Below are 23,547 nucleotides of genomic sequence, written 5' to 3' on the forward strand. Positions count from 1 at the left end.
GCGGTTTACACTGCTTGAGATATCAATGCTATCCTTCTTGCACACACTTCACCTTTTGCACGCCCAATGTGTGTGTCAGGTTACGTACATATCACAGATTTTTTTTAAACATCTTACTCCATTCGGGGGGACTGGTTATGGATTTTCGTTTATCATATAAAATGTTTGGTACGCGAAATGTCATTATATAAAGCAATTGTATGAATGAAATTTAAAAACAGTTTTTGAAAGTATGAAGCAACTCAAAAAAGACATGTAATCACTCACTTAAGGGTCGGGGGATGTGTTTCTTTTTTGGTAGCAAGTGATTTTATTATGATCATTTTAGAGGCTTAAATGATTGTTATGACGAATGCTAATGAAGGTAAAAAAGAAAAAGTAACAGCAACTGACCCGCGTAAAAATAAGTTAATAAGAACGTACAATAACACAGGATAAATGCATTTTAATCAAAAAAGCCTGAAGCTCAGATAATAACCGTGAATTTAGTTATGTCGCAGACTCGCAGGAAAAGAAAGAGGAGCGCGGTTATTTCGGGGAGTTGGGTGGCCAACCTACAATTGAACTGTCGGTGGCACTGTGCCAGGGAGAGCTATAGCACAAAGGCATTCCATTCCATAAACGCAGCACAGTCGTCCACCCATAGGTCAAGTAAACACCACAAGCTGTCTAGCTGCAGGTGGAAGAAGACAGTTGAAGGTGGTGGCTGCAATGGCGGATCTGGCTGCCTGTAAGGTAAGGAAAATCAATCTATGTATTAGCTGTTGTATGGAGTAGTAGAAAAACAGTTTTCTTTGCTAACTGCATCAAATAAACTATCAGGATGTACTAGATGTGGCAAAGTCGTCTAAAGCAGGACAGGAACGAGACAAATCTTTTTTTGTGAGTGCCGATGGATTCAGTAGTATAAGCCCCGTAGATCTTGTTAAGGATTCATGGCAGATAGATGGGGGGATCACTAAAACAGTATCGTTTGGGAGTGTGGGGGTAGGTGAGGAACAGTACCCTTTTGGACCGTCTGATTTGCAAAAGCTGTATTATGAACTTTCAGAAGAGCAGCAGTGTTTAATCAGGAGGATAGGACTGGGAGGAGTGGAATGGATTAACAAGATGATTCATACTGACCTAAATCATTCAGCTTCGTTGATGTTGAATGTCATGCCTGATGACAGAGCACTGAGAATAGGGCCGACTGATTGTGACATAGTTCATATTTACAGAAAGTGCGGCTGCTAACATAACAGGCAACAGGATTGGTGGCTCGTCCACAATTCCAGTTAGTGAAGGTGTGGTGATGGATGGGGAAATAAAGGTTGTGCGGAGCATACTTAAACTCCCTGGATTATCTGAAGAAATATCAGTTTCAGAACTTGTCACGCTTCTATTGGGAGATAAGAAGTTGAAATCAAATTGTGATGCTGCTGCGAGAACTCAGAGAGCATTTGCAATGCTTTATGTATCAATTGCACTTGGTCCTGGAGGGAAGAAGGTATGTCTGAACCGTAGTTCTTATATGATGGTGATAATGCATGCTGACCTGACAGATGTAAACTGGGGGAAATACGCAATAGATGAGGGATAATCCACTGCTCAACAATATTGTTCATGGGATGCCCTGCAATACTTGAGGTGATAGAAACAGTTAATATAATGATTCCAATATTATAATTATTTACAAAAGTGTCAAAATAATCTTGAAACAGATTCTGTATTTCGACTCGGTGGACACTGGTTTCATTCAACTCGATAAGAAAGTTTCCCCAAGGATCAAGCACTACAATAGAATGATACTACATGCTCTGGTGAAGGCAAACTGCAAAGTAGAGGGGGCGTATATCCTTTGTCCTAATGAAGGTAAAAATTGTAGCACTTATGTTTTTATACATTTTATCACATAGCGCTTATATACGTAAGAAAAACATGACCAGACCGCTCGCATAAATGATTATGTCAGGTGAAAGGTTCAAGCAAGTTTAGTATTAATGTTGCGGCTGAGGAAATGAAAGATTCTTCCGTCAAGGTAACTGTGAACGACAACCTGTATCTCTTAGCGATTGGTCTAGTATGTAATATTGAATATCTAGAAATTACTTTTACAGGGTAGAACTGGATATTTGAAGAACTAGCGCAGCAGGCTGAAGGCAGGATAGAAAGATCAATGAAGTTACATGAAGACCTAACAAGTGACACCGGGCTGACTGAAGATAGGAAGATTAAACTTATGCAAACACATAGATCGGTGGAGAAGTTTATGCTTACTATCGCAACAGCCAAGGTGCTGCGTTTTGTTCAAAAACACGAGGTTGAGGGAGGTTTACTGTTAGACGAAACGGTTTCTAGTCTGGACCAAGTATTGGCTAGTGAGTATATATGAAGTTTCTTTCGAAAGTAAACAGCAATAATGGTAAAAAAATGTGCTAAAATGTTTTTGTTGAACTAGGTGTTCGTGATAACTTTGCCAGGGCTTCGAAGAGGAAATCTAGTCCAGATTTAATAGCTGTGGCGGATGCAGGTATGTACAGATGCTATACATTGTAAGTTGCATTTGATCAATCCTGAAAAAAATTAAAAACATTCACAGGGCCAAAAGTACCGGACCTGAACATGCCATTTATAGGAAGTTCAAAAACTGTTGAAAGGAACGATTATCAAACGGGTGTTGGAGTTTTTTGCAATGAGGGTATGCTGGTGAAGCACAATCCTAATGTTGAACTAGATCATGCTGTTGAAGAGTTAAGACGGAAAAAGATCCATCTAGAAAGCAACTTGAAGAAGGTTGCATTACCAATAATAAGAGCTTCATGTCCTTTCAAGTTTCGATCTATGTATCCTACTATATGCAATGAGACAATCGAAAAAGGATACAAAAACATGATACTGTGTTTCAAGAAGACATTGAAATCGTAAGTCTAGTGAATACAGAACATTATATTCATAAATAGATAGTACTTGTAATAAAAATGTTGTTGCGATTTCAGGCCCAGGATTATACACGACGTGCCTAGGCTCATATCGCTAACAGGAGAGCAAGTAATTTCTCAATTCCACCGTTATGGAAGCTTGAAAAGCGATGGGTTTGAAATAGTGACCAGAATGATGGCGGGGGTAGAGAGATCATGGATACGAGGATTGTACCATGGAAGGTGGAGGCACATCTTGCACCCCATATGGGTTGTAAGTCTTTTATAGAACTAATCTAATAAATAGTATATGGATATATATGCGTTGGGTAACTGGTATATTAATGTACATGCAGGAAAAGGTGTTAAATGGTGAGCCGTACCTACTGGATGAGATGGTTAGAATGATGTTTACATACAAGAATTTGGGGTATGATGTAGAATGCTGCAGAGTGGTAAGTAATGAAAGGTAGTGGTTTACAAATTGCAAGCAACAGAGAGTTTGTTTTGTAATTTAAAAATGCAATACTTTGCAGATTTTTGTTCCGCATCGGGACATGGATGATTTCTGGAGCGTATACGCCATCGACATGGAAACATGCAGAGTTCATGTTTTTGACCCAAAAAGAGGAAACGGTGCATTATGGGCCTTGGAGAAAAAACACAGGAAGAAGTGCTATGGCCTGATTGAGGGGCTGTCTAGATGTGTTTATAGGTTCTTTGAAGGATGGAATATAAATGTTGAATCATTCAAATTCATCTATCACAGCTTCCTTGATAAGAATAGCAACAGGTAGTAGAGGGGTTGGTCGTTGTATACTTTTTTGGCAGAAATCGGTTTATTACTCTGACAGGTATCTTGTTACAGTTTCGACAGTGCATTCTACGTGTTGCACTGCATGATGAATTACCAGGGATCTGGGCTTGCACGTGGATGTACTTAGGTATGCCGTAGATAAATTTATTTTGTTGGGTAAGTAAATTATTTAATATTTATGTGAAACAATAACGGGAAGGGTTGAAGAAGATACGGGTATACATCGTCCACATGGTGCTGACAATGGAGGGCAACATTGGTGTTCCGCCAAAATGCATACTTAGTCCAATGAAGAGGGAATGAATAAATCGAATGATGCAAGGATTATGTGGTTTCTGTAATATATATCGTGGATTGTGGATGTTATGAGAACTAATATTAGTAATTTCCTACATTTTAAGTATGCTATTTCCTACTTTTTAAGTATGCTATTTCCTTGGATATTCCATAGAAAACATGTCGTCCGTAGTTGTTCATTCTAGATGTACTTAAGAGGAAACCGTTTGTTTTTTTATCTACCAATCTTAAGAAGATTTCTTCTTTTGTCATGTTGATGATTCATATTACTGGGTTATCATCATTACATAATAACATGGCGTCACACAAGATTATAAGATGTACTTGGTGCCTTGAATAGTGAGAACTATTCTTGACATTGCGTGCAGGAAAAACCAGTATTGTAGGTAACAACCTATCTATAAATAGATATTAGCCCTTGTCATATGTAAAAAATTGGACATAGTAGGAAGTTTGGTTTCATCATGTGTATAAGGTGAGATAGGTATCCATGGTAAGATTTGTTATGCAAAACTTGAAGTTAGTTTTGCACTTTGAGGAGCTCAGAAGTTGTTTGCTGGCTTCGGCTATACGATGGGTTTCCGCGGGATATGTCCCCTGTTTGCCAGTATAAATTAGTGCTTCAATGTGTAGTTCAAAAGGGCGGAAGGGAGTAAACCGCTCGTGTGATGAACACAAAGTTGGAAGGCAGAGCAAACATGATGTGGAGTATTCGTTCAAAACGGATTTAGAAATTTGGGATATAAGCAATTAAGTAGGCATGGAAAGCGGCGTTAGACATATGTATTATAGGAAGAAAGTGGGTAAGGGATGTTATAGTAAGGTTGTACATAATCATAATTTGTCCACGTTATAGTGGAAGTTATGGTTGTAGTTGGTTGGATCATTACAAATTTAGTTACAAATGGGCCTGACTAGCCAGAATTAATAGCTTGATTAGATTCCTTATTTTTGTTCCTGCACCCAACATGTTCTTTTTTTAATTGTAAAATGTGATCTATAATTGTCCGAATATACATATTTGTAAAAAATGTTAAATTTTATATTTTTTGGGTAATTCATGCTCGTTGATCCATATAGTCACTTGTAAGTGATTATTATAACAAACAAAAAGTATAATACAAGCGGATGACATATGGAAAACATAATTAAATGCGGTTCGTTAATAAGGGAGTAAGTTAACGATATTAAGTGCTTTCCGGTGCCATTTATGAACTCGTTTGTTACAAATAAGTATAGTTTCATTACATGATTGGTGCTTTATAATTAAATTTTCTATGAAGTACAAATTTGGTTAAATTTTGTTACTCAGACCAAGGCGTAGCATTATAATTTTTTTTGGTAATATAGATATGGGCCATGTGGGAAGCAAACGGGCCTACGTATGTGTGGGCTGGTGGAGGGGTGGTTTTTAATATAAAAGTGGTAGGTGTGAAGGGTGGCATTGATGAGCTCGGCTGTGCAAGCAGATAAATTATTGAGCAGTTCCCGTTGGGAGGAGGATAGGGATAGGGTTTCCACTTAGATCTGAGCTCCGGAGCGAATTGCGCCGCCATGGAGACGGCTGAGGCACGGATGGAAGTTCCACGACATGGGCAAGAAAGGTTAGCCTTCCTACTTGCCTAACATTTTTCGTGTGGAGGGAGAAATGCTTTCTGGAAGTTTCGTTGGTCGATTACATGGTGCTGCTGGATTTGAATAAATTTACTGATTTAGGTTCCTAGCTCTATTGGAGAGCGCTAATAATGGGGAGTTGTTCTACAGGGATGACCTGAGTGCTCTAGAAACAGTTATTGAAGGGAGTGAAACAGACCTAAATTCAGGGTCAGGCAACCTGCTCACAAACTATGCTGCTGGAACATCTTACCATGGCGACTTGGCGTATGAGATAGGAGAAGATGAGCCTGCTGGACTCCGGCTTATCAGTGGGTTGATTGAGGCAGCCGAACCATCATTTGGTGATGAACGATTAGTTCAAAATTCAGATGTCGCTGAGATAGAACATCTTCCTGAAAATGATACAACATGGGTTAGAAGGTAATTTTGATTAGAGTTGTAATGTTTATGTATGCATACACTACAATAGTAAAAAGGAGTGATGTTCCTAGTATGTTGCAGGCATCGCGGAGGAGCAATGCCTGACGAGAGGACTATACAGCCAGAGAGGGTCACAGCTCTGGAAACAGCGATTAGAGGTTTTGCGGAAAGGAAAACCTCATCGGTCATTACCCCAACAATAGGCTTGAATTATGATTCATTGACAGAAGCGTACGATTTTTATAATCTCTACTCTTGGGAAACAGGATTCGGTATACGTTACGACAAAAGCAGAAATAATGTTAAGGGAGCCAGGTGTATGCAGGAGTTTGTTTGCTGCTGCTCGGTAAGTAAGATCTCAATTGTTTGCATGTTATATGTAGTTGTACTTGACTACTCCATTTAGCGGGTAAAAAATTACAGAATGGTTTCCATTTGAAACAGGGGAAACCCAGTAAGGAGAACAGCAGCTCGTGCAGGACAAAATGTCGGGCGATGGTCAGACTGTTAAGAACTGACGACGGAGGATGGTATATATCTGAGAACAGGCCAAATCACAATCATGTACTGCTTGATATGTGTGCTTCAAAACTTCACTTCCCGTCGCATAGGCACATAGACAAGTACACTAGAGAGTTGGTTGCTCAGCTTAGGCAGAATAATGTCAATCTTAGCAAGGTTTACAGCATCATAGGCACCTATTTTGGGAGGATTGAGAATGTTCCATTCACTAAGAGGTGCTTACGTATGTTGTGCGGTAAAATAAGTAGAGAACAGGCTGATGATGATGTGCATAAAACAATTGAGTTATTTTTGGAGATGAAAGAGAAAGATGGTGATTTCTCTTACACTGTTCAAGTGGATGATGAAAGCCGGATTAGGACATTGCTTTGGTCTAATGGTAGAAGCAAATTGCAATACCACTATTTCGGAGATGTGGTAACATTTGACACTACTTACAAGACAAATCTTTACGACATGCCCTTCGGTCTGTTTGTTGGTGTTAACAATCATTTCCAGAGTACTATTTTTGCTGGTGTGCTAATGAGGGGCGAGCAGTCCGAAAGTTTCGAATGGGTATTCAGTGAGTTTGTGAAGATGATGGGTGGGAAAGTTCCGGTCACAATTCTAACAGGTAACAAATTATCTATTTTTAATACAAATGTTCATGTTGGACTGGAAAAAATCGTATGCTTTGTTCGATTACTGGTTTGCATACCTGTTAACCCTGTATTGATAAATTCTTCAAAAAATTGATTAACAGACCAAGCCCGAGCGATGGAGATTGCAATTGAGAATGTTTGACCAGGAACAACATACCGTTGGTGCAAGTGGCACGTTCTTCGGAAAGCTAAAGAGAGTTTGGGATATCATTATACTAAGAAAAGTGACTTCAGAGCAGAATTCCATAGATTGGTGAATGACATGCTGACAGTTGAAGAGTTTGAGAATGGTTGGATCGATCTCATGAAGAAATACAGTTTGCAGACTAATGCCTTCCTCATTCAAATATATGAGGTTAGGCGCAAGTGGGCAAAGTCGTTTTTTGCTGGGAAATTTTGTGTCAAAATGACTAGTACATAGAGGAGTGAGAGCGCCAATCACATGCTGAAGAATTATGTACCTCCGGCATGCCCAATGAATTTATTTGTGAGGCAATATGCCAAACTACAGTTTGATAGAGAACGGGAAGAAGGGTTCCAAGAGAAGAGGACAAAACTGGTAAGAGTAGAACATAATGTACATATACTCTACTGTTTTTAGCATGTGTGAATTATGTTTCGTATTTGGTATACAGGCTGGAGTTGTCCTTAAGGTCAACATACCAATTGAACGCCATGCAAGTACAGTGTATAACAGGGCCATGTTTGAGTTATTTGGCAAAAGCCTTTATTACTCTGGTTCTTATTGCATCGAAGAATTAGTACCAAGGAGGGAGTACCTGGATACACATGTAAAGTCTGAATCGAGGGAGAAATGGTACAAGAGCAGATACAAGGTTGTTGTTTCAGAATTCAAAGATTTGTTCTCATGTGAATGTGGACTCTTCGAGCATATGGGGATGATTTGCTGCCATGCATTGAAGGTGTGTGTAATTTTTTGTCTGGTTGCTTGCTTTTACTTGCTAAGTTCTAACACAAATCATCATATGAGATAGGTGATGATAGTTTTGGGATTGAATGAGATACCAAGGAAACACATAATGAAAAGGTGGACCATAGATGCACGAGATATTTTGCCGGAACATCTTAAGCATTATCAAAAAGATGTAGGGCTGCCTTATTCCACAACTTTCAGGCACAATGCAATGTACATCTCCGCCCTTGAGTTGGTTATGATGGGCGATAGCAATGCTGAGGCTTTCGAGTTTGTAATGAGCGGTCTAGCAGAACTGAAGGCCGGTGCACTACCCCTTAGTAATCTAAAAGATGGAATGAGTCTAATTGAGAAAAAGAAGTCTGCGAAATCTTCATCTATAGGAAAATCAGTTGGTGGGAAGGGGACTCAGAAACAAAATGTGGATGATGATGCTGGGTCTAGTGCTGGGAACCGTGAATGGAAAAAAAAACAAGACAAAGATGGTCAAATGGGGTGAGGGGTGCTCGGTGGTTGGTAATCTACAGTGCAGTGTGAGGACAGTAGCACCGCCGATTCAAATATTGCAGTGACTTCTAGATGCATGGATACAGATAGCGATGTGTCACTATTACCGCCTAAGAAGAAACCGAGGATGAAAGGACATCCCACAACAGCGAGAGACAAGCCAAATTATGAAATAACAGACAAGCGGTCGAGGTTTTGTACCATCTGCCGTGGAAAAGGGCACAAAAGAACAACATGCCCTCAAAGGGGCAACGAACCACAGAAGCCAAGGAAGATACCAACATGCACAAATTGTGGCGTAGCCGGCCATCGCAGGAACAATTGTTCCAAAGTACTGTACTCTACATTAGAAGGGGGTCCGTCTGTAGGATGTGCTTGAAGATGTTTTTGAATTTTTACTTGAATTTGTGATGGAGCAAACTTATGTATTAATTGTTGTACCCTAAACTATATTTGCTACAATCTTGGAGATGTGATTGAAGTGCTTGAAGTCTCTTTATTTGAATTTGTGGTGAGGCTCGGTTCAGAGTTTTTGTTATTAATCATGTGGAGAAAATGTTAAAATCATGTGTTTGGGCATTATAATCTGGTTGGTTTGAGGATAAGTCACAAAGCATTTGCATAACTTACTACCTTTGACCGGAAATCCGAGATAGATTAGAAGACAACATTGGAGAAATCTTCTTTCTGAATTAATAATAAATATATATTCCAAACGTGATCACTTATTTTTGAAAAGAATAAGAAGAGTTTTTTTGAATTGATTCAATGGTTGATATAAAAAAAGTTAGTCTGGAGTATGTGTTGGCAGTGGGAAAACAATGTGCGCACACTGTCCGGTGGGTGGGAAGTGAGTATTGAATGGTTCCTTTTGAATTTTGAATCCACTGTGAGAGACGGTTGTACATTGGTGAACATAAAAGGAGAAGCAGAGTGGTGAGCAAAGTTCGGTACTCCACACCGGTAGTAAAGGAGTTCATCACCTTATTGAGCGAGATAGAGAAGATAGAAACCTTGAGAGAAAAGATGGAGATGCTGATGGATGCAAAGAAGAAACGTCCAAGGAGCTATTTGGTTAGTTAAATATATATTCCATTTGTAGAAGTAAGTTTTCCGTTAGTTAGTTATTTGTAATAATAATTGGATTTTAGGCAGCTGTAAGTGCTGAAGGAGGGGCAGCGAAGGCTGTTATCCAGAATGGAGATGCATCCTGTGGATCCGAAGTTGAGCAGGTAGCAAATATTAGTGAGTTAATAAATTGAATGCAGTTTCAGATATGTGTGTTTTGACGGCCTCGCTGATAAAATACAGGTTGTGAAATTGGGGAAGGTTGGTAGGAAGGAAGTTGCTAGAGGCAAAAAGATAGTACTGGTGGTAAGTTCGAAATTTTGTAACATGCACTGCGCATTCATTTATGAAAACAGATTCTTAATGATGGATTTTTTTTAAGGTTGGATGCAACAAAGGGTGGGGTGAGGTTGGTATTTGTGGTCAGGTTGTCATTAAGAAACCTGATTACGAGCCCTGCACAAATGAAGACGATGCAGTATCTGGAAGTCCTACTGGAGGGATGGTTGCTATTGGTTCGTGTGAAAGCGAAGATGAAGTTGACAACATCTGGAGCGAGAAGATTAAGACTAAATGAATGTTTTTACCCCCACACAATGTGGTAGTAGGAGTTTGATGTGTCTGTCCTTTATTTCTGTGGACTAGTATGTATTAATCTGGTAATTTCAATATGATGGTGCTGCTTTGCTTTTAATTTTGTTACTGGTGGTAATGGGCTGGTTGGTGGATGGTGGTCGATGGACAGCAGTAAATTTTTTGGGCCTATATTAATGTCGTAATGCGGTTTGTTCTAATAAGCATGCATTTTGCTTTTAATTTTGTTACTGGTGGTAATGGGCTGGTTGGTGGATGGTAGTCGATGGACAGCAGTAAATTTTTTGGGCCTATATTAATGTCGTAATGCGGTTTGTTCTAATAAGCATGCATTTAAGAGGGGGTGTAAAAGTGCTGGTAGCTTTTTTTACTGAGAATGGTAATGCGTGCAGGCAGGATGAGCTTCACTACAGGTGGGCAAACACACGAGCTGTAGTTACAAGTGTAAATGCGCCAATGAACTTATTGGCGTGCACCGGGGTGGAGACGTGTTGATACATACTGTGCGGTGGCTAAAACGATAGCTGTATCAGAGGTAAAGATGCCTAATAGTTATTGTGAGTTGACATGTACGAATAGAAAACATTTTACTTGGGGCAAATGAGATGTGTAGCATGTGCACATTAATACAAAGGGTGGGACTAGTTGGTAGCTGAGAGGCAGTAACTACATTTCCTTTCATATGCTTGGCTATCCTCTACTTCCTATCCGACGAGAGACGCAGTGAACCAGAGCAAGGGGAGGAGAAGAGGGAGTTGATGCTATCGATGAAGAAGACGACTGGGAGGTAATATCCACTAATCCTGGAGTCCCATAGTCTGTGTGGTTGAGTTTCTATTTGGATTTGCTTTTATACATAGATATTTCTTGGGAAGATGCATACTTGGATAGTGCTTGGTTTGTCTGGTATAGACCTAGTGTTTCTTAAGGATCATGAACTTGTTTTTCTTCTTGATGGTTTTTAAAATATTTTGGTTCGTGGATCTACTGGTGGGTTCGGTCTAGGTGCTGCAACTTGAATGTGCTAGTGTTCTTGAGTACAAAGTTCCTGGGTGTATATGCACGTGGGGTGCAGGTAGGTCCAGATCTGTTGTTCTTGTCACAGTTGTTAGGGTTGGGAGGGAGGCATTGCATTAATAACGGGAAATTGCTTTTTTTGGTTTGTACTGTATTCCCCTAGAGGGGGTTGATGATTTGATGGCAGCAGAACAGTAACTGAAAATGGTTTGTACTGTACTGAGCATGAACTTTATTGCAGATGCCACCAGTGAGGGGCAATTGTGGCCAGAAAAAGCAGACACATATGTTGCTCTTTGAATGGAAAATAGGATGTTCTAGCAGAGATGTTGATGTCAGTTCTCCTCCAACAATGTATGAAGATCTGGGGGTGCTCCCGAACTGGACAGTTCAGACCTGCTACTCTCCTAAAGATTTGAAAGTTGCTATGCATGGTTGGGGGAGGATAAGAAGGTAGCAGTCAGGTCTATAGGGCTCAGCGGTGTGCTTGACATCGATATGTTCGCAAACAAACATAAGGAGCAGTCCATGCAGCTGTTGATGAGTGTCATCCCTAAGAAATCAGTTTTATCGTTGGACACAACTGGAAGGTACATTGAACGAAGATGTCTGCTGTAGAGTACTTGGGACCAGGAATGGTGGTTCAAATGAAATAGAAGTTTGCTCGTGACCAACTGAGATAGATGATATAAAGTCAGTTAGGAGGCTTCTGAAACTACAAGAATCATTTGTGCCAATAAAGTTTGATGAACTTGGCAAAATCTTGGTTAAGGAGCATGCATCAGGAATGGATGCAGATGAAACAATAAGGTTCCAAAGGGCATTTGCAATGCTGTACGTTTCGTCATTTGTAGGTCCGAGGGATCACCCAAAACAAGCTACTCATTCGGCTTGTCAGATGGTTCTGGAGCATGCTGATTTAATAGATTTAAACTGGGGCAAGTACACTCTGGAAGAAATTTTAGTGGGTGCCACAAAAAACAGAGGCAGACTAAATTTGAAAACAGCTTGGGTATATGGATGCCCGTTAGTGTTAATGGTAAGAATCTAAATTAATAAACTATGAAAAAAATCAGTAGTTACGACATGTGTATGAATCTTTTCTTTGTAAATGCAGGTTGTTTTCTTTGATTCGATTGAAATAGGATTCATAAAGCTGGATCAAAAAGTTGAGCCGCGTATCAAATACTACAATGCTAGCTTGCTGGAAGCACTTGTGCATTATAATTGTTCCAAGGTTGATGGTGTAACGACATATGGAGTGCTTAAGGTAAATGTGTAAGATTGTTATTATAAAATGTTAATGAATGAAGGCTAACGGTGTGAAAATCCCTTGGGTGTAGATAAACCTTGGTTTGGGTGAAGACAAACAGAATTAATGATGTGATAATGAAACCTAAAAGGGAGCTGAAATGAAAATGATACTGTAATAATTTGTAATAATGAAAGTCAGTACGGAGCTAATTAACATCTGACTGTATGGCTTTAATTTTTTTACTTGGTATTATAGTTTACATATCAGATAATTATGCGATGAGATCCATGCTTAATGTTGAACGAGTACAAGTGGGATTTATTTTGTATAGTTTGAGACATGTGCCCTGGTTATTAAACTTTATTTGTGTGGTAAATAAATATTTCATGAGGAATAGCTCATTTAAATAAGTATGATTCAAACATACGGTGTGCGCAGAGACACGAAAAAATAATTATCCTGTGTGGCTAAAATGTAAACTATTTTGTGATCCAGCCAAAGATAAAAGATCGTGACTTCGATGATGATGAAGGGGAGGATAGCATTAAGGCATTGACAAGAAAGGTGACTGATATAAAAAAAGTACAACCATGTTGTAACTATTGTGCACGAATTATCTGATTTAGTTAGTCTCACTTTTGTCAGGCGATCCCATGGTTCACTTCACATGTTGAAAGGATGGCGGTGGAGGGGACTGGTTGTAGCATGGATTTACACGCTATGCTCGAAGCAGCATCAGGGGCTCAATCAAGAGATATTGACCTAATTAAGGAAAGATACTTGCTGAATGAGAAGACAACAGTGGTTGAAGATATCAGAAAGCTATTTGACTACATCATGTCGATCAGGAATGAAACGAAGAGCAACAACATTAGATATCTGCTAGCATGTGGAAAAAATTCAATTCAAGGTAAATGAAAGAAAATATCTGATTCCCACAATGTGTAGTAGGGAACTAATGTGATGACTGTTTGGCAGACTTGAAGAAAGAAAAGATGAATATAACGAGAGAGATTTGTTCATCGAAAAATACAAGTGTGACAGGTATGATAAGTGATATAGTAATTTTGATTATGCATTGTATTATGAACTTGTATAATATGTAGCGAATTCTAAATTCAGTTTTAAAAGTGTGAATCAACAAGAGCGAACTATATAATGTAATCTGGATAAGAGATTATGAAATTAAATAAAATGATAAGTAGTTATTGTCCTTTTATGTTGGACAGAGTGTGCCACTTCAGTGAAGGATACAAGAATGGAGGGGAAAGCGATTGATGGCACCGAGATTGTTGGTAAGTTCTGTAATGATTAGAGCTAAATTATTTGTATGCAATTCAAAATAATAAAATGGATAAGTGAGACTTAATAAATCTTGAATAAATAGGGGTCAACAAGGGTGGTTCAGCTGAAAATTGCAGCGGACCTCTTAAATTATTACGAAGTTCAGAGTGGGGGGAGGGTGAGTTGGGTGAAAGGAAAGAGGTTTTTGTTCCAGTGACTGTGTTTGCACAAGCATATTTAACACAAAAAATACATGGTAAATCTTTGTTGAATCAATTGATAAATGTGGTAAGTTCAGTGTATGTGCTATTGTTGGCGTAAATAAAGAGACGTGATTCAAATGCAGGAGCTTACATACCAGATCTTAACATCCCAACGTACGAAGAAGGAGAATTTGTAGGCCATAATAATGACTAGGCAATGATGACAAAAAAAGGCTAGCATCAGATATGACTGGAGGGGAGGAGATTGTTTTCCAGCCTACAAAAAAGATACATCAAAAAGTATATGAGAGGACATGGCAGAAGAAAAATGTTTTTGCACTCTCTCCATTTGTATTAGGGCAGTGCTACAAGGAAATAAGGAACTCGGTGGCAAACTTGGGATACAAGAACATGCTAGAGTCGTTCATTGGATTGAGAAATTAGTAAGCTTTCGAAATCATATAAATTAGTTGGGTTATATATCTTACTATACATATCTTTTGGCTTATTGACTAATATTGTGAGTGTTTTGTTTTGCAGTACTTGATTCATGCATAAAGAACCAGATTTGCTGGAGATGAGTGGTACTGAATTTATAGCAGAGTATACTGGTCCGGGTGCTCTATCGTACAGAGGATTAGCTGTGGTTATTAGGATGATGTGGGTTGTTGAGATGACATGGAAGACATCTGCACAACGCAACCGATGGAGGCACATCTTGCTACCTCTTTGGGCGGTAAGTAATTGAAGCATATTGATTGTTGCGCTATATCAAATTTGATAAGACCCCATGTCATAGTAAGCATGGCTTGTGACTGGTGATTGAATTTGTAGGATCTGGTGTTATATGAGAAGAACTATCTTGCAAATTCAAAGGTGAAAGAAATGTTCACAAGTGCTGTTTGGGGCTATGATCTGAAGGCGTGCGCTATGGTATGAATATTGTGTCTAGTATATTTGTACGATATTGTGGTATATGATAACAACTATGTATCAATAGAATAATTTGAACTATTACTTAGGTTTTGACAAAACTAAGCATGATGTGACTGGTGTTTTTAGATAATGGTGCCTAGAAGGGATAATGAACATTTCTGGACAATGTATGGTATTGACATGAGTGAATGCATTGTGCATATTCTGGATCCAAAGAGTTCATGCATTGGTAAGGAAGCTCTGCTGGAAAAACACAGTGACACATGTAGAAAGTTGTTAAATGGATTAGCAAGGTGTGCACGCGAATTCTGCAAGGGGTGGGAAGTTATTCCAGAGAAGTTTACTTATAAGTGTCACGAAGATTTGCATGGCCCAGCCACAATGTAGGAAAACTTGATGATTTATTGACTTTCCTGTTAATACTGCACATTTCAAGATATTGACGGCTGATATCTTTTTTTCAGGGGAGAATCCTCATTCCACATGGTGCACTACTTGTTGTACTTCAGTGGAAAGTGTCTTGTGAAGGGCATATCAAAAGCATGTCTCTTAAAAACTTTCTTGACCTTCAATACTATCTTTTTGTAAGTATGAAAAAAATGGTGTGCAAGAAATTGAAATAATGATAGGTTGGTAACTGCAGGATGGGATAAAGCAGCTGAGGGAGACTTTGCTGCAGATGGTTCTGGGGATGGAAGGGAATAAAGGACGGCCGCCTAGATGCATTGTTGGAGCGGGAGAGTAGTTTAATAAGCAGCCGAGTGACAAGTATTACATATAAGACTAATATGCGTGTATTATTTTGCGCCTGGATATGTATCAGGCTTTATCGAACTGATGAGCTAGGGGATTTGGCCAAATTCCAACATGTAGACATGGGTACGGTTTCCCACCCCCAATGAGGTACAAATGTTGCGTCTGATGTGGGGGTTAGGATGCTATGCTATAGTTATCATACATGTGGGGTGGGGTTGGTGGTGCTGTGTGATTGGGCAAGCAAAGGTGATGATGCAAGAATCCCAAGCGAATATAAGTGTTATTTGTTCATAGATCTGACTGTAGAATAATTCGGAAGGCAAGAAACTGGGAAAAATATAGATGGTTAAGTTCATGTACAGGAATTGCATCCACGAATAATAGCTGTTTTCAGAGGAGATGCAGAGCTAATTAGGGAACTCACATTGGCCTCGGGAGAGCAGAGGTGGCTGAGTTAGCAACCTTCCATCCCATCGGCTCGTCACAAGGCAGCAGGTCAGGGCGGCTGTCCTGTGATTCAGCAGAAGGTTTAGTTTGGCCAGGGGGGATCGTAGATATGTAAACAAATCTATATCTGGGAGGAGATGAGAGTTGGGGAATGGGAGATCTGGAAATGTTCAATGAGTGGGAGAAGTACTGGCAGGTGGTTTTGAGTGGATGAGCGGTGTGGCGAGGATGTGGTGTTAGCGTTTGTTGAAGCAATTTTTAGGTGGCGGTGTGGGCCATCCCAGGGTTGTGTAGTTGTAGGTGTGTGGGGGTGGGTGTGTTGGGCGATTGCAGGGTGTGAGGCTATCTAAGAGGGGCAGGCTGAGAAACCTAGGAATATTCAACAATATTTCATATATATTCCATCATGTAGTTGGAAAAAATAAAACCATGGCAAATGGAAAAATAGTTCGACCATGCATAGGAAACAAAGTTAACATACTGACATAATGAACAGAATATTTATGAGGTTAAGAATAAATCCTGGAATATTATGATAGGGCATGATCAAACTGGCAAATAGATCCAAATATCCATTACACAGTTGATAAAAGTAACATGCAAATATCCATTACACAGTTGATGAAAGCAGTATACAGGCGTACGTCACAGATAAATAGCATGTAGACGCTCTGAAAGGCAGGCCATCATGCATTATGCTGGGCATGGAAGATTGCTTTCAGTGGAGCTGGGAGGATGGCGAGGTTCCCATGTAACTGCAGTAACTCGGCCGCCATAAGTTTCTTCTGATGAGCTAGTGTTTCCTGAGTATTCGAAATAAGTAAGGGGGAAGTGAGTATTTGTATTGCAGAAAATAAAGTGCAAAAAGAAGTATAGATGCTTACATTGGCAGGCTTACAAGCAAGTCCAATGCCATTGAAGTGACGAGCCGTGTGAAGCATACAGACACCGCTCTCGTTGCGGGCAAACAATGTGGCAGAGAGAAACTGGAATTTTTTTTCTTCCAGTTAGTTGAATCAACATGCCATGATTTGAAAAACTTATTCAAACATGTGAAGAGGGCGTCATGAAGCTTGTCAGCAATAATAACGTGGCTTGCTTTCTGAGCAGTGTAAGAAGAGGCATCAGCCATTGGATCACACATGTGGATGATCTTCCGCTTCATGTCCCAGCAGTAGACAGTCCAACCAGAAGGGAGGTAAGCTGGGATGATGAACTGAAAAGGTTGAACATGTTAATCATGATGTTCTTATAAAGTTTCAACGAGAGAGAAAAAGCTGATATACTTACTAGCCGAGTGTTCGGGATATTGTTGATTATATTGGGTGCGGTAAATTGTTTCTGAATAGACACCATGTCCCAAACATTGTCTCCAGCCAGTACAGACGTCTGTATAAAGATACAAGTATTAATAGAAGAACCTGATTAATTCATAACAAACAGTGCAGAGTAAAAGGTACCGAGAAATCAGGTTCGATGAACACACGCCATTTGGGTGTAGAACCAGGGTAGAGTAATTGATTATCAATCTGATTGAAACACCGGAATATGAGACAGCATGCTTCATGATCAAGAAGCTTGGTTCCAGACAGTTGTTCAACTATACTATCACCAGTAAGAGAGCAGTACCGGGGATCAGGATGTGTGATCCAGGGGCTGTGACAAAATTAAATGTGTTTCTTACAACAAATTTTGTGCATAAAGAAAACGTACATGCATATTGTATGGATGGGATAATACCTGGTAATGTCGGTTGATGGGGTGTTCCGTATATACGAGTCAATGTCGACAAGAACAGAAGGTGGTGGGTCAATGTGTGATCTGCCATCGGTCCAATGTGAATCAGCATAAGAGGTGTGCACGGTACTGCTGGGGGTTGGTTTGAATGGTGATATCTGAGCAAAGAGGACAGCATCTTCCGGGGGATCAGCCTCGTCGTTAAACATGATGATGCCGCCTATTATGCTGTCTGCCCAATTTTTGGACGGGTCGAGCTGTGCTGGTAATTTTGGCTGCTTCGGAGTTACCTCGTCATCAACGTCGTAAACTGTAATGGACAAGACAAGTGGATAGTTAACTAAAGTAGGAGATATATTGCGATATGAATGATTAGCACCGGATAAGCAACGATGATTATTGGCATACAATTCAGCCTGCTTTTCTTGACTAATGGAGTAAAATCATTCACAGTGTGGGATGAACTGGCTGCCTAGGGTTTCCCCTTTGGTGCTGCAGATGTGGCACCTGGAAAAATATGGAATTTGTTAACAAATTAAAGATGTTTCTTGCAATATTTCATTAGCATACTAACCTTCAGACTTGGATTGCTGGTTGGTTTACCGACACAAATTAGATAAAAGGGGGACTTCAGATGGCTGGAGCTCTTGTGCAATGCAGGTTGAACCACGGAGGGAGCAACATATGCAACTTTTGGAAAGGATTGACAAGAGGCTGTGGAGAAAACAAGTATTCTCTTCATGAACAGCAAGCTTCAAAGCATTGTACGCTTTGAAGTACACTGCATTGGGCTGATTAAGGAGTATGCCAAGCTCAGAATGCGCCTGTATAAAACAATGGGTTAGGGAACGGATGGAAGAAAAAGGAATGGTTCTACTTAGGGATTTAACAAACGAAAGGGTTTACCAAATCTGGGTAGTTATCTTTCAGGATGGTGGCGAATGCAGCAGGTGCAGGGATGTGTGACACATATGAAGAAGTTCCAGGAGACTGTTGTTGAGGAGTGTTATCGCAGGTATATTTTTAGCAGGATTGATTGGTTTCTTTGATGACGATGTGCTGGCTTCAGGCTTTCTGTCCCAAACCGCGCGCATGTAGCAAATCTGGGTGTGGTGACGAATCTATAAAAAAATTGGACAGAGATGCATGAGTACCTAGTCTGATTCCATTGCATGGATTAGTAAACGGAAGCAACGCATACCTGGGGTACAGAAATCTGTCGGGCCAGGGCCAATTCCGGTGCACTGTATGATCATTTTCCTGACCCTTGATTCATCAAAGCAGGAAATGCGTGGATATGAACTGTGAGGGAGGTTTAGCATGCCCAGGTCTAGGTTGTCTAGATAAAATATCTGCATTTTCATTCAATTTATATATTATTACTGGTTTCAGAAAAACGAACATCCGAGTGAAATGTAATGGGTTCATATTAGTTAATACCTGGAAAAAAAGATGGCATCCCGTCAAGTGAGTAACTGGCCTATTGTTCTGAATGTCTTGCTTCACCTTCCAGCAAGCTGCCAGTAAATCAGCAAATACATAACTCACAAAAGTTGAAGTCCACGATTTTATCTGTGTTCGCAATAGCAGCCCAGTAATCAATTACAAACACGTCGTGCTTAGTCGACGGTGCGAGGATGTGGCCCATGGAATATATCACAAAAGTCATTTTGAAACAGTCAATCTCTAAATTGCTGGCAGTTGACTCAGATAATTCTCTCATGAGAACTAGTTCAACATTCTTTAACACTTGATTCCCTTTGTCAGACAAACCAAAGACAGACCTAAAGAACTGAACTGAACTTTCGGCTTGTTGATATTCAGGACTATGAATGCCAATTGTGCCACATGGTATGCCAAAAACTTTGTGGATATCCTCTGGCCAGAATTTAATCGATCTATCATGAGATAGCTTGATGCATCTGTTCGGACCATCGACCATGCTCATGATCCATGTGCTAAATTTTAAATTAAGCCTAGGAATAGCCGGGAGACGCAACATGCCACCAAAACCAATTTCTACAACCAGTCTGTGTTTGGATTCGTTGAATGTAGAGATAAGAGCGCAAACTTTCTGAAGAGAGGTCCTGGATGTTGGGGTCAGCCAAGCGGGGTCAGTGGTGGCAAGGTCCACGCGGGGTGGTGCAGCTCATCATCTTGGTCCATCGAGTGTGCTGTAAGACAAAAATTTATGGACTATATTATGAGCGAGCGATGGAATCGAAGAAGAGGTTGAAGAATCCAGATAGGGGGGCTTACAAGGGATTTGGGAACCTCACCGGACGGTGACGACCGCGCGTTGCAGGAGCAGACGGCGTGCTTCAGATCCCTCCTACCTGGATGAACCTCACCGGACGAGAGATTGGGGTGGGGGCGCGATTAAGGGGATGAGGAGGAGAGGGGAATGGATCTAGGGTTCTTACTGGAACAGAGCGGCGAGTGAAGAGATGGTAGTTTGGGGAGCAATAGCAGCCGAGAATGTTTTTTTGTCCAGGCGTCCATGAACAGTGAGCACTACCGATATTGCGTTCAGTGCTAATCATGCCCGATTCATCAAGGCGTCGTTTTGTTCTTTGGGACGGCCCGGTAAGAACGTAATCTGCGTGCTTCCCTGTCCTTCTAATTAGCAGTCCACATCAAATAGTTTCATCTAAATGGGAAATCTGGATCTTCATGTGACAATTGATCCGCGGTCGGCTTTCGTCGGGAGTTGAGGTTCGCAAGCGCGATGGCCCGGGCTCTGGCCTCCGCCCCCTTTATGATACCCCCGAAGACTCGAACCATATTTTCTTCTTCTGCGTGTCTGCTCAGTTCGTTTGGAGCTGCTTTAGAGAGGCGGTTGGTGGGGATTGGTGTCACTCCAACTTCCCCGACCTCTTCGCCGAACTACAGGCCTCCCCGCTGCCCTCTCGCCACATTAGGTGGCTTGAGATTGGGGCCCTCGCGTGGACGCTCTGGACGATTTGCAATAAATTTGTGATTCAGCGCTCCCCTCTTCGATGTGCTACTGACGCCCTCTTCAAACTGTCTGGTTACTTGCAGCTCTGGTGGCCGCTTAGCCGCTCTCGGGACCGAGACGCCATCTCCGCCTTCATCACCGATCTCCGCTCGATGGCCGTCCGTCTGTCGCCGCCTCCTCTCAAGCCTGATTAGTCGTCTGTTGCTCTCCGGCTCCGGCTCCGGCCTTGGCCCCGGCTGAGCCTTGTCTCTTATTTCGTGTGTGTTTTGGGCTTGTTAAGTTGTGTCCTCAGCAATACCTCTGGATCTATTATTATAAGACTTGGGTGTGTATATTTTGAACTAGTCCTTGTATGTGCTTTTGGCAGTTTGCTTTATTTATAAAGTTGGACGAAAGCCTTTTTCGATAATGGGCAGCTACTTTTTGCACCTACACGCAAAGTCAGTCAGGGACAGTTGGGGAGGAGGTGGGTAGGTAAATGGGTATGGGGCAGGGTGCGGGACAGGTGTGGAGGACTGAAATACGAGAACAGCACTGCGGAGAGAGTTGCAATACGAAACGCGCGGACAGAACTATACTAATAATAGGCAGGTGCGGATGTGCGGCGAGATTCCGAGGACAGATGTCCCAGGAACCAATGAGTATTTCCCTTTGTATCTGCCGCTAATCGAAGATAGAAATTTTCGAATTAGAATCAATCAACCAGACAAAGTATACAAAGTTCAGTTTTTGTATGTCATGCCATCATCATCATGGTCTTGAACTCGTCGAAGGTGAGGACCCCGTCGCCGTTGAGGTCGAACCGGCGGATCATGGCCTGGCACTCGTCGACGTCCAGGTGCAGCCCCAGCCTGCTCATCATCAGCTTGAGGCTGAGCGGGGTGATGCAGCCCCTCCCTTCCATCTCGTACATCCCGAACGCCTCCCTGCACCTGTCCCCCTCTTCCTCCTGGCCGGCCTCCGCCTCCCGCACCAGCCTCACGAACTCCTCCTCGTCCAGCAGCCCGTCACCGTCGGCGTCCGCGGACGCCATCAGGGCCTGCACCTCCTCGGCCGACATGTCGCCACCCAGCGCCGCCTTCATGCAGAGCCGCAGCTCGGCAGCGGAGATCTTGCCGTTGCCGTCCTGGTCGAACGCCGAGAACACGCGCGTGAACTCACTTGATGCTGCCATGCTGAGTCGCCTGCAAAGATCGGTTTGTCTTTGGGTGCTTGATGCTCAGTTCGTCGCTGGTTTGCTGCTGATTGAGATCGAGCTGTTCCGTGTTGGTATTTATAGCTGAGAATCTTGGCATGGGCAAGCAAATGGGAACGGTGTTTGATCAAGTTCCGCAACTAGCCGATTAGCACGTAGTACCGCATTTCTACGGTGACACCAAGAGCGAGTTAAATTTTAGACCAGGATAAATAAAATGAGTGAAATTCTTTGACGGAATATATAGCACAACTTTGAGGCGAGAACCATGGGTTTATTTGAAACCGCCGTGCCATTTAAAATTGAACTTCAGTTTTGGCCCAGTGAACTTCTTTTGACTGTACTACGGCGCTTCGATGAGTTCAATCTTCAGTGGCACACGTACGCGTTACGCCTACATATAGCGTGCGTGCACACGGACTTCTCATCGCACCATCTCAGCTACTGTCGCTCACACAAGCATCGAGCCGTCCACGCATCAGTCCAACACCAGTTAACTCACCATGGTGCGGATGGCCCGTGCCTTCTCATCCTTCGACCGCGACAGCGACGGCAAGATCTCGGCGGCCGAGCTGCGGCTCTGCGTGGAGGCGACGCTCGGCGACGGCATATCGGCCGAGGACGCCGCGGCGCTCGTGGAGTCGGTGGACGCGGACGGCGACGGGCTGCTCAGCGAGGAGGAGTTCCTGAAGCTGGCGGCCGAGGGGGAGGGGGGAGAAGAGGACCAGAGGCGCAGGGGTCTGAGGGACGCGTTCGGGGTGTACGAGGTGGAGGGGAGAGGGTGCATCACGCCGGCCAGCCTGAGGCGGGCGCTGAGCCGGCTGGGCGCCAGCCGGGACGTCGGCGACTGCCGCGCCATGATCCAGAGGTTCGATCTCAACGGAGTCGGGGTGCTCACCTTCGACGAGTTCGAGACCATGATGGACTCGTAGGGGACTCCGTTGGCGCCAACCGTGTGCGTGCTTCGTATGCCCGGACGTGACGTCTTGCGCCTATGCATAGTACTACGAGAGAGTCGTGTATGTGTAGTGTCATGTGTGTATCGCGATTTCTTCAAAAATTGAATAAGAGTATAAAATATGCGAGTACTACGCGTGGTACAAGAGTATTGTGCATCCAAACTGTTGGAATGGGTGGCTCCCCTCCATGTCATGGTTAGGGCCTCTTTGATTTGCATGATTGCAGAAGGACAAAAATAGGGAAAAAAAACAAAAAATTGCAGTTGCATCTTCACTTAGGACATCTCCAATGCCATCCTTGCATCTTCACTTAGGGCATCTTCAATGCCGTCCCTTAAAATGTCCGCATACATCCAGACGGTGTCCAACATCCCTCAAAACACTTGCCTATGTCCAAACCGAACTGCCCGGACGTAGTTTGTCATCCAACCGCACTCCTATTATCCGCGGACACGTCTCGGGCAACTCAAATAGCCCTCTCG

General features: G+C 42.1%; 4 protein-coding genes across 31 annotated transcripts; 2 read left to right on the forward strand and 2 right to left on the reverse strand.

The window, feature by feature from the left end:
- Positions 1 to 432: 432 nt before the first annotated feature.
- Positions 433 to 20,572, reverse strand: LOC125544899. Of its 27 annotated transcripts, none has more exons than XR_007299808.1 (17): positions 20,232 to 20,566; positions 20,024 to 20,126; positions 19,393 to 19,469; positions 19,154 to 19,304; positions 18,859 to 19,073; positions 18,527 to 18,776; positions 18,361 to 18,459; positions 17,956 to 18,262; positions 17,676 to 17,871; positions 17,506 to 17,604; positions 17,100 to 17,431; positions 16,193 to 17,018; positions 14,232 to 14,353; positions 13,226 to 13,351; positions 5,882 to 6,023; positions 1,126 to 1,615; positions 433 to 728 (listed from the first exon to the last, which is right to left on the reverse strand). XR_007299808.1 is itself a non-coding variant. In XM_048708687.1 (11 exons), the coding sequence occupies exons 7-11, from the start codon at positions 18,159 to 18,161 to the stop codon at positions 17,009 to 17,011; spliced, it is 843 nt and encodes a 280-aa protein (XP_048564644.1). In that variant the 5' UTR covers positions 18,162 to 18,262; positions 18,361 to 18,459; positions 18,527 to 18,776; positions 18,859 to 19,073; positions 19,154 to 19,304; positions 19,393 to 20,126; positions 20,232 to 20,537; the 3' UTR covers positions 16,725 to 17,008. The 27 variants fall into 27 exon arrangements, 1 of the variants encoding a protein (XP_048564644.1); XR_007299807.1 differs by having other exon boundaries at positions 20,212 to 20,566; XR_007299788.1 differs by having other exon boundaries at positions 1,126 to 1,346; positions 1,538 to 1,615; positions 19,393 to 20,126; positions 20,232 to 20,564.
- On the forward strand, positions 4,735 to 14,361 carry LOC125544898. 2 transcript variants are annotated; one of them, XM_048708686.1, is made up of 9 exons: positions 7,361 to 7,773; positions 7,850 to 8,137; positions 8,210 to 12,373; positions 12,452 to 12,604; positions 13,085 to 13,153; positions 13,235 to 13,499; positions 13,568 to 13,633; positions 13,819 to 13,884; positions 14,220 to 14,361. In XM_048708686.1, exons 3-9 carry the CDS (start codon positions 12,122 to 12,124, stop codon positions 14,288 to 14,290), a joined length of 942 nt encoding a protein of 313 aa, XP_048564643.1. In that variant the 5' UTR covers positions 7,361 to 7,773; positions 7,850 to 8,137; positions 8,210 to 12,121; the 3' UTR covers positions 14,291 to 14,361. The 2 variants fall into 2 exon arrangements, 1 of the variants encoding a protein (XP_048564643.1); XR_007299784.1 differs by lacking the exons at positions 12,452 to 12,604; positions 13,085 to 13,153; positions 13,235 to 13,499; ... (1 more) ...; positions 13,819 to 13,884; positions 14,220 to 14,361 and adding exons at positions 4,735 to 5,618; positions 5,779 to 6,051; positions 6,133 to 6,397; positions 6,496 to 7,186 and having other exon boundaries at positions 7,316 to 7,773; positions 8,210 to 9,160.
- A 1,071-nt stretch (positions 20,573 to 21,643) lies between the features above and the next one.
- On the reverse strand, positions 21,644 to 22,138 carry LOC125544901 (putative calcium-binding protein CML23). The gene has a single exon (XM_048708689.1). The coding sequence runs from the start codon at positions 22,083 to 22,085 to the stop codon at positions 21,648 to 21,650; it is 438 nt and encodes a 145-aa protein (XP_048564646.1). The 5' UTR covers positions 22,086 to 22,138; the 3' UTR covers positions 21,644 to 21,647.
- Positions 22,139 to 22,560: 422 nt separating this feature from the next.
- LOC125544902 (probable calcium-binding protein CML31) lies at positions 22,561 to 23,121 on the forward strand. Its single transcript, XM_048708690.1, has one exon. It carries the CDS (start codon positions 22,610 to 22,612, stop codon positions 23,036 to 23,038), a length of 429 nt encoding a protein of 142 aa, XP_048564647.1. The 5' UTR covers positions 22,561 to 22,609; the 3' UTR covers positions 23,039 to 23,121.
- Positions 23,122 to 23,547: the final 426 nt, after the last annotated feature.

Source organism: Triticum urartu, chromosome 3 (genome assembly GCF_003073215.2).
Source record: "Triticum urartu cultivar G1812 chromosome 3, Tu2.1, whole genome shotgun sequence".
NCBI lineage: Eukaryota > Viridiplantae > Streptophyta > Magnoliopsida > Poales > Poaceae > Triticum > Triticum urartu.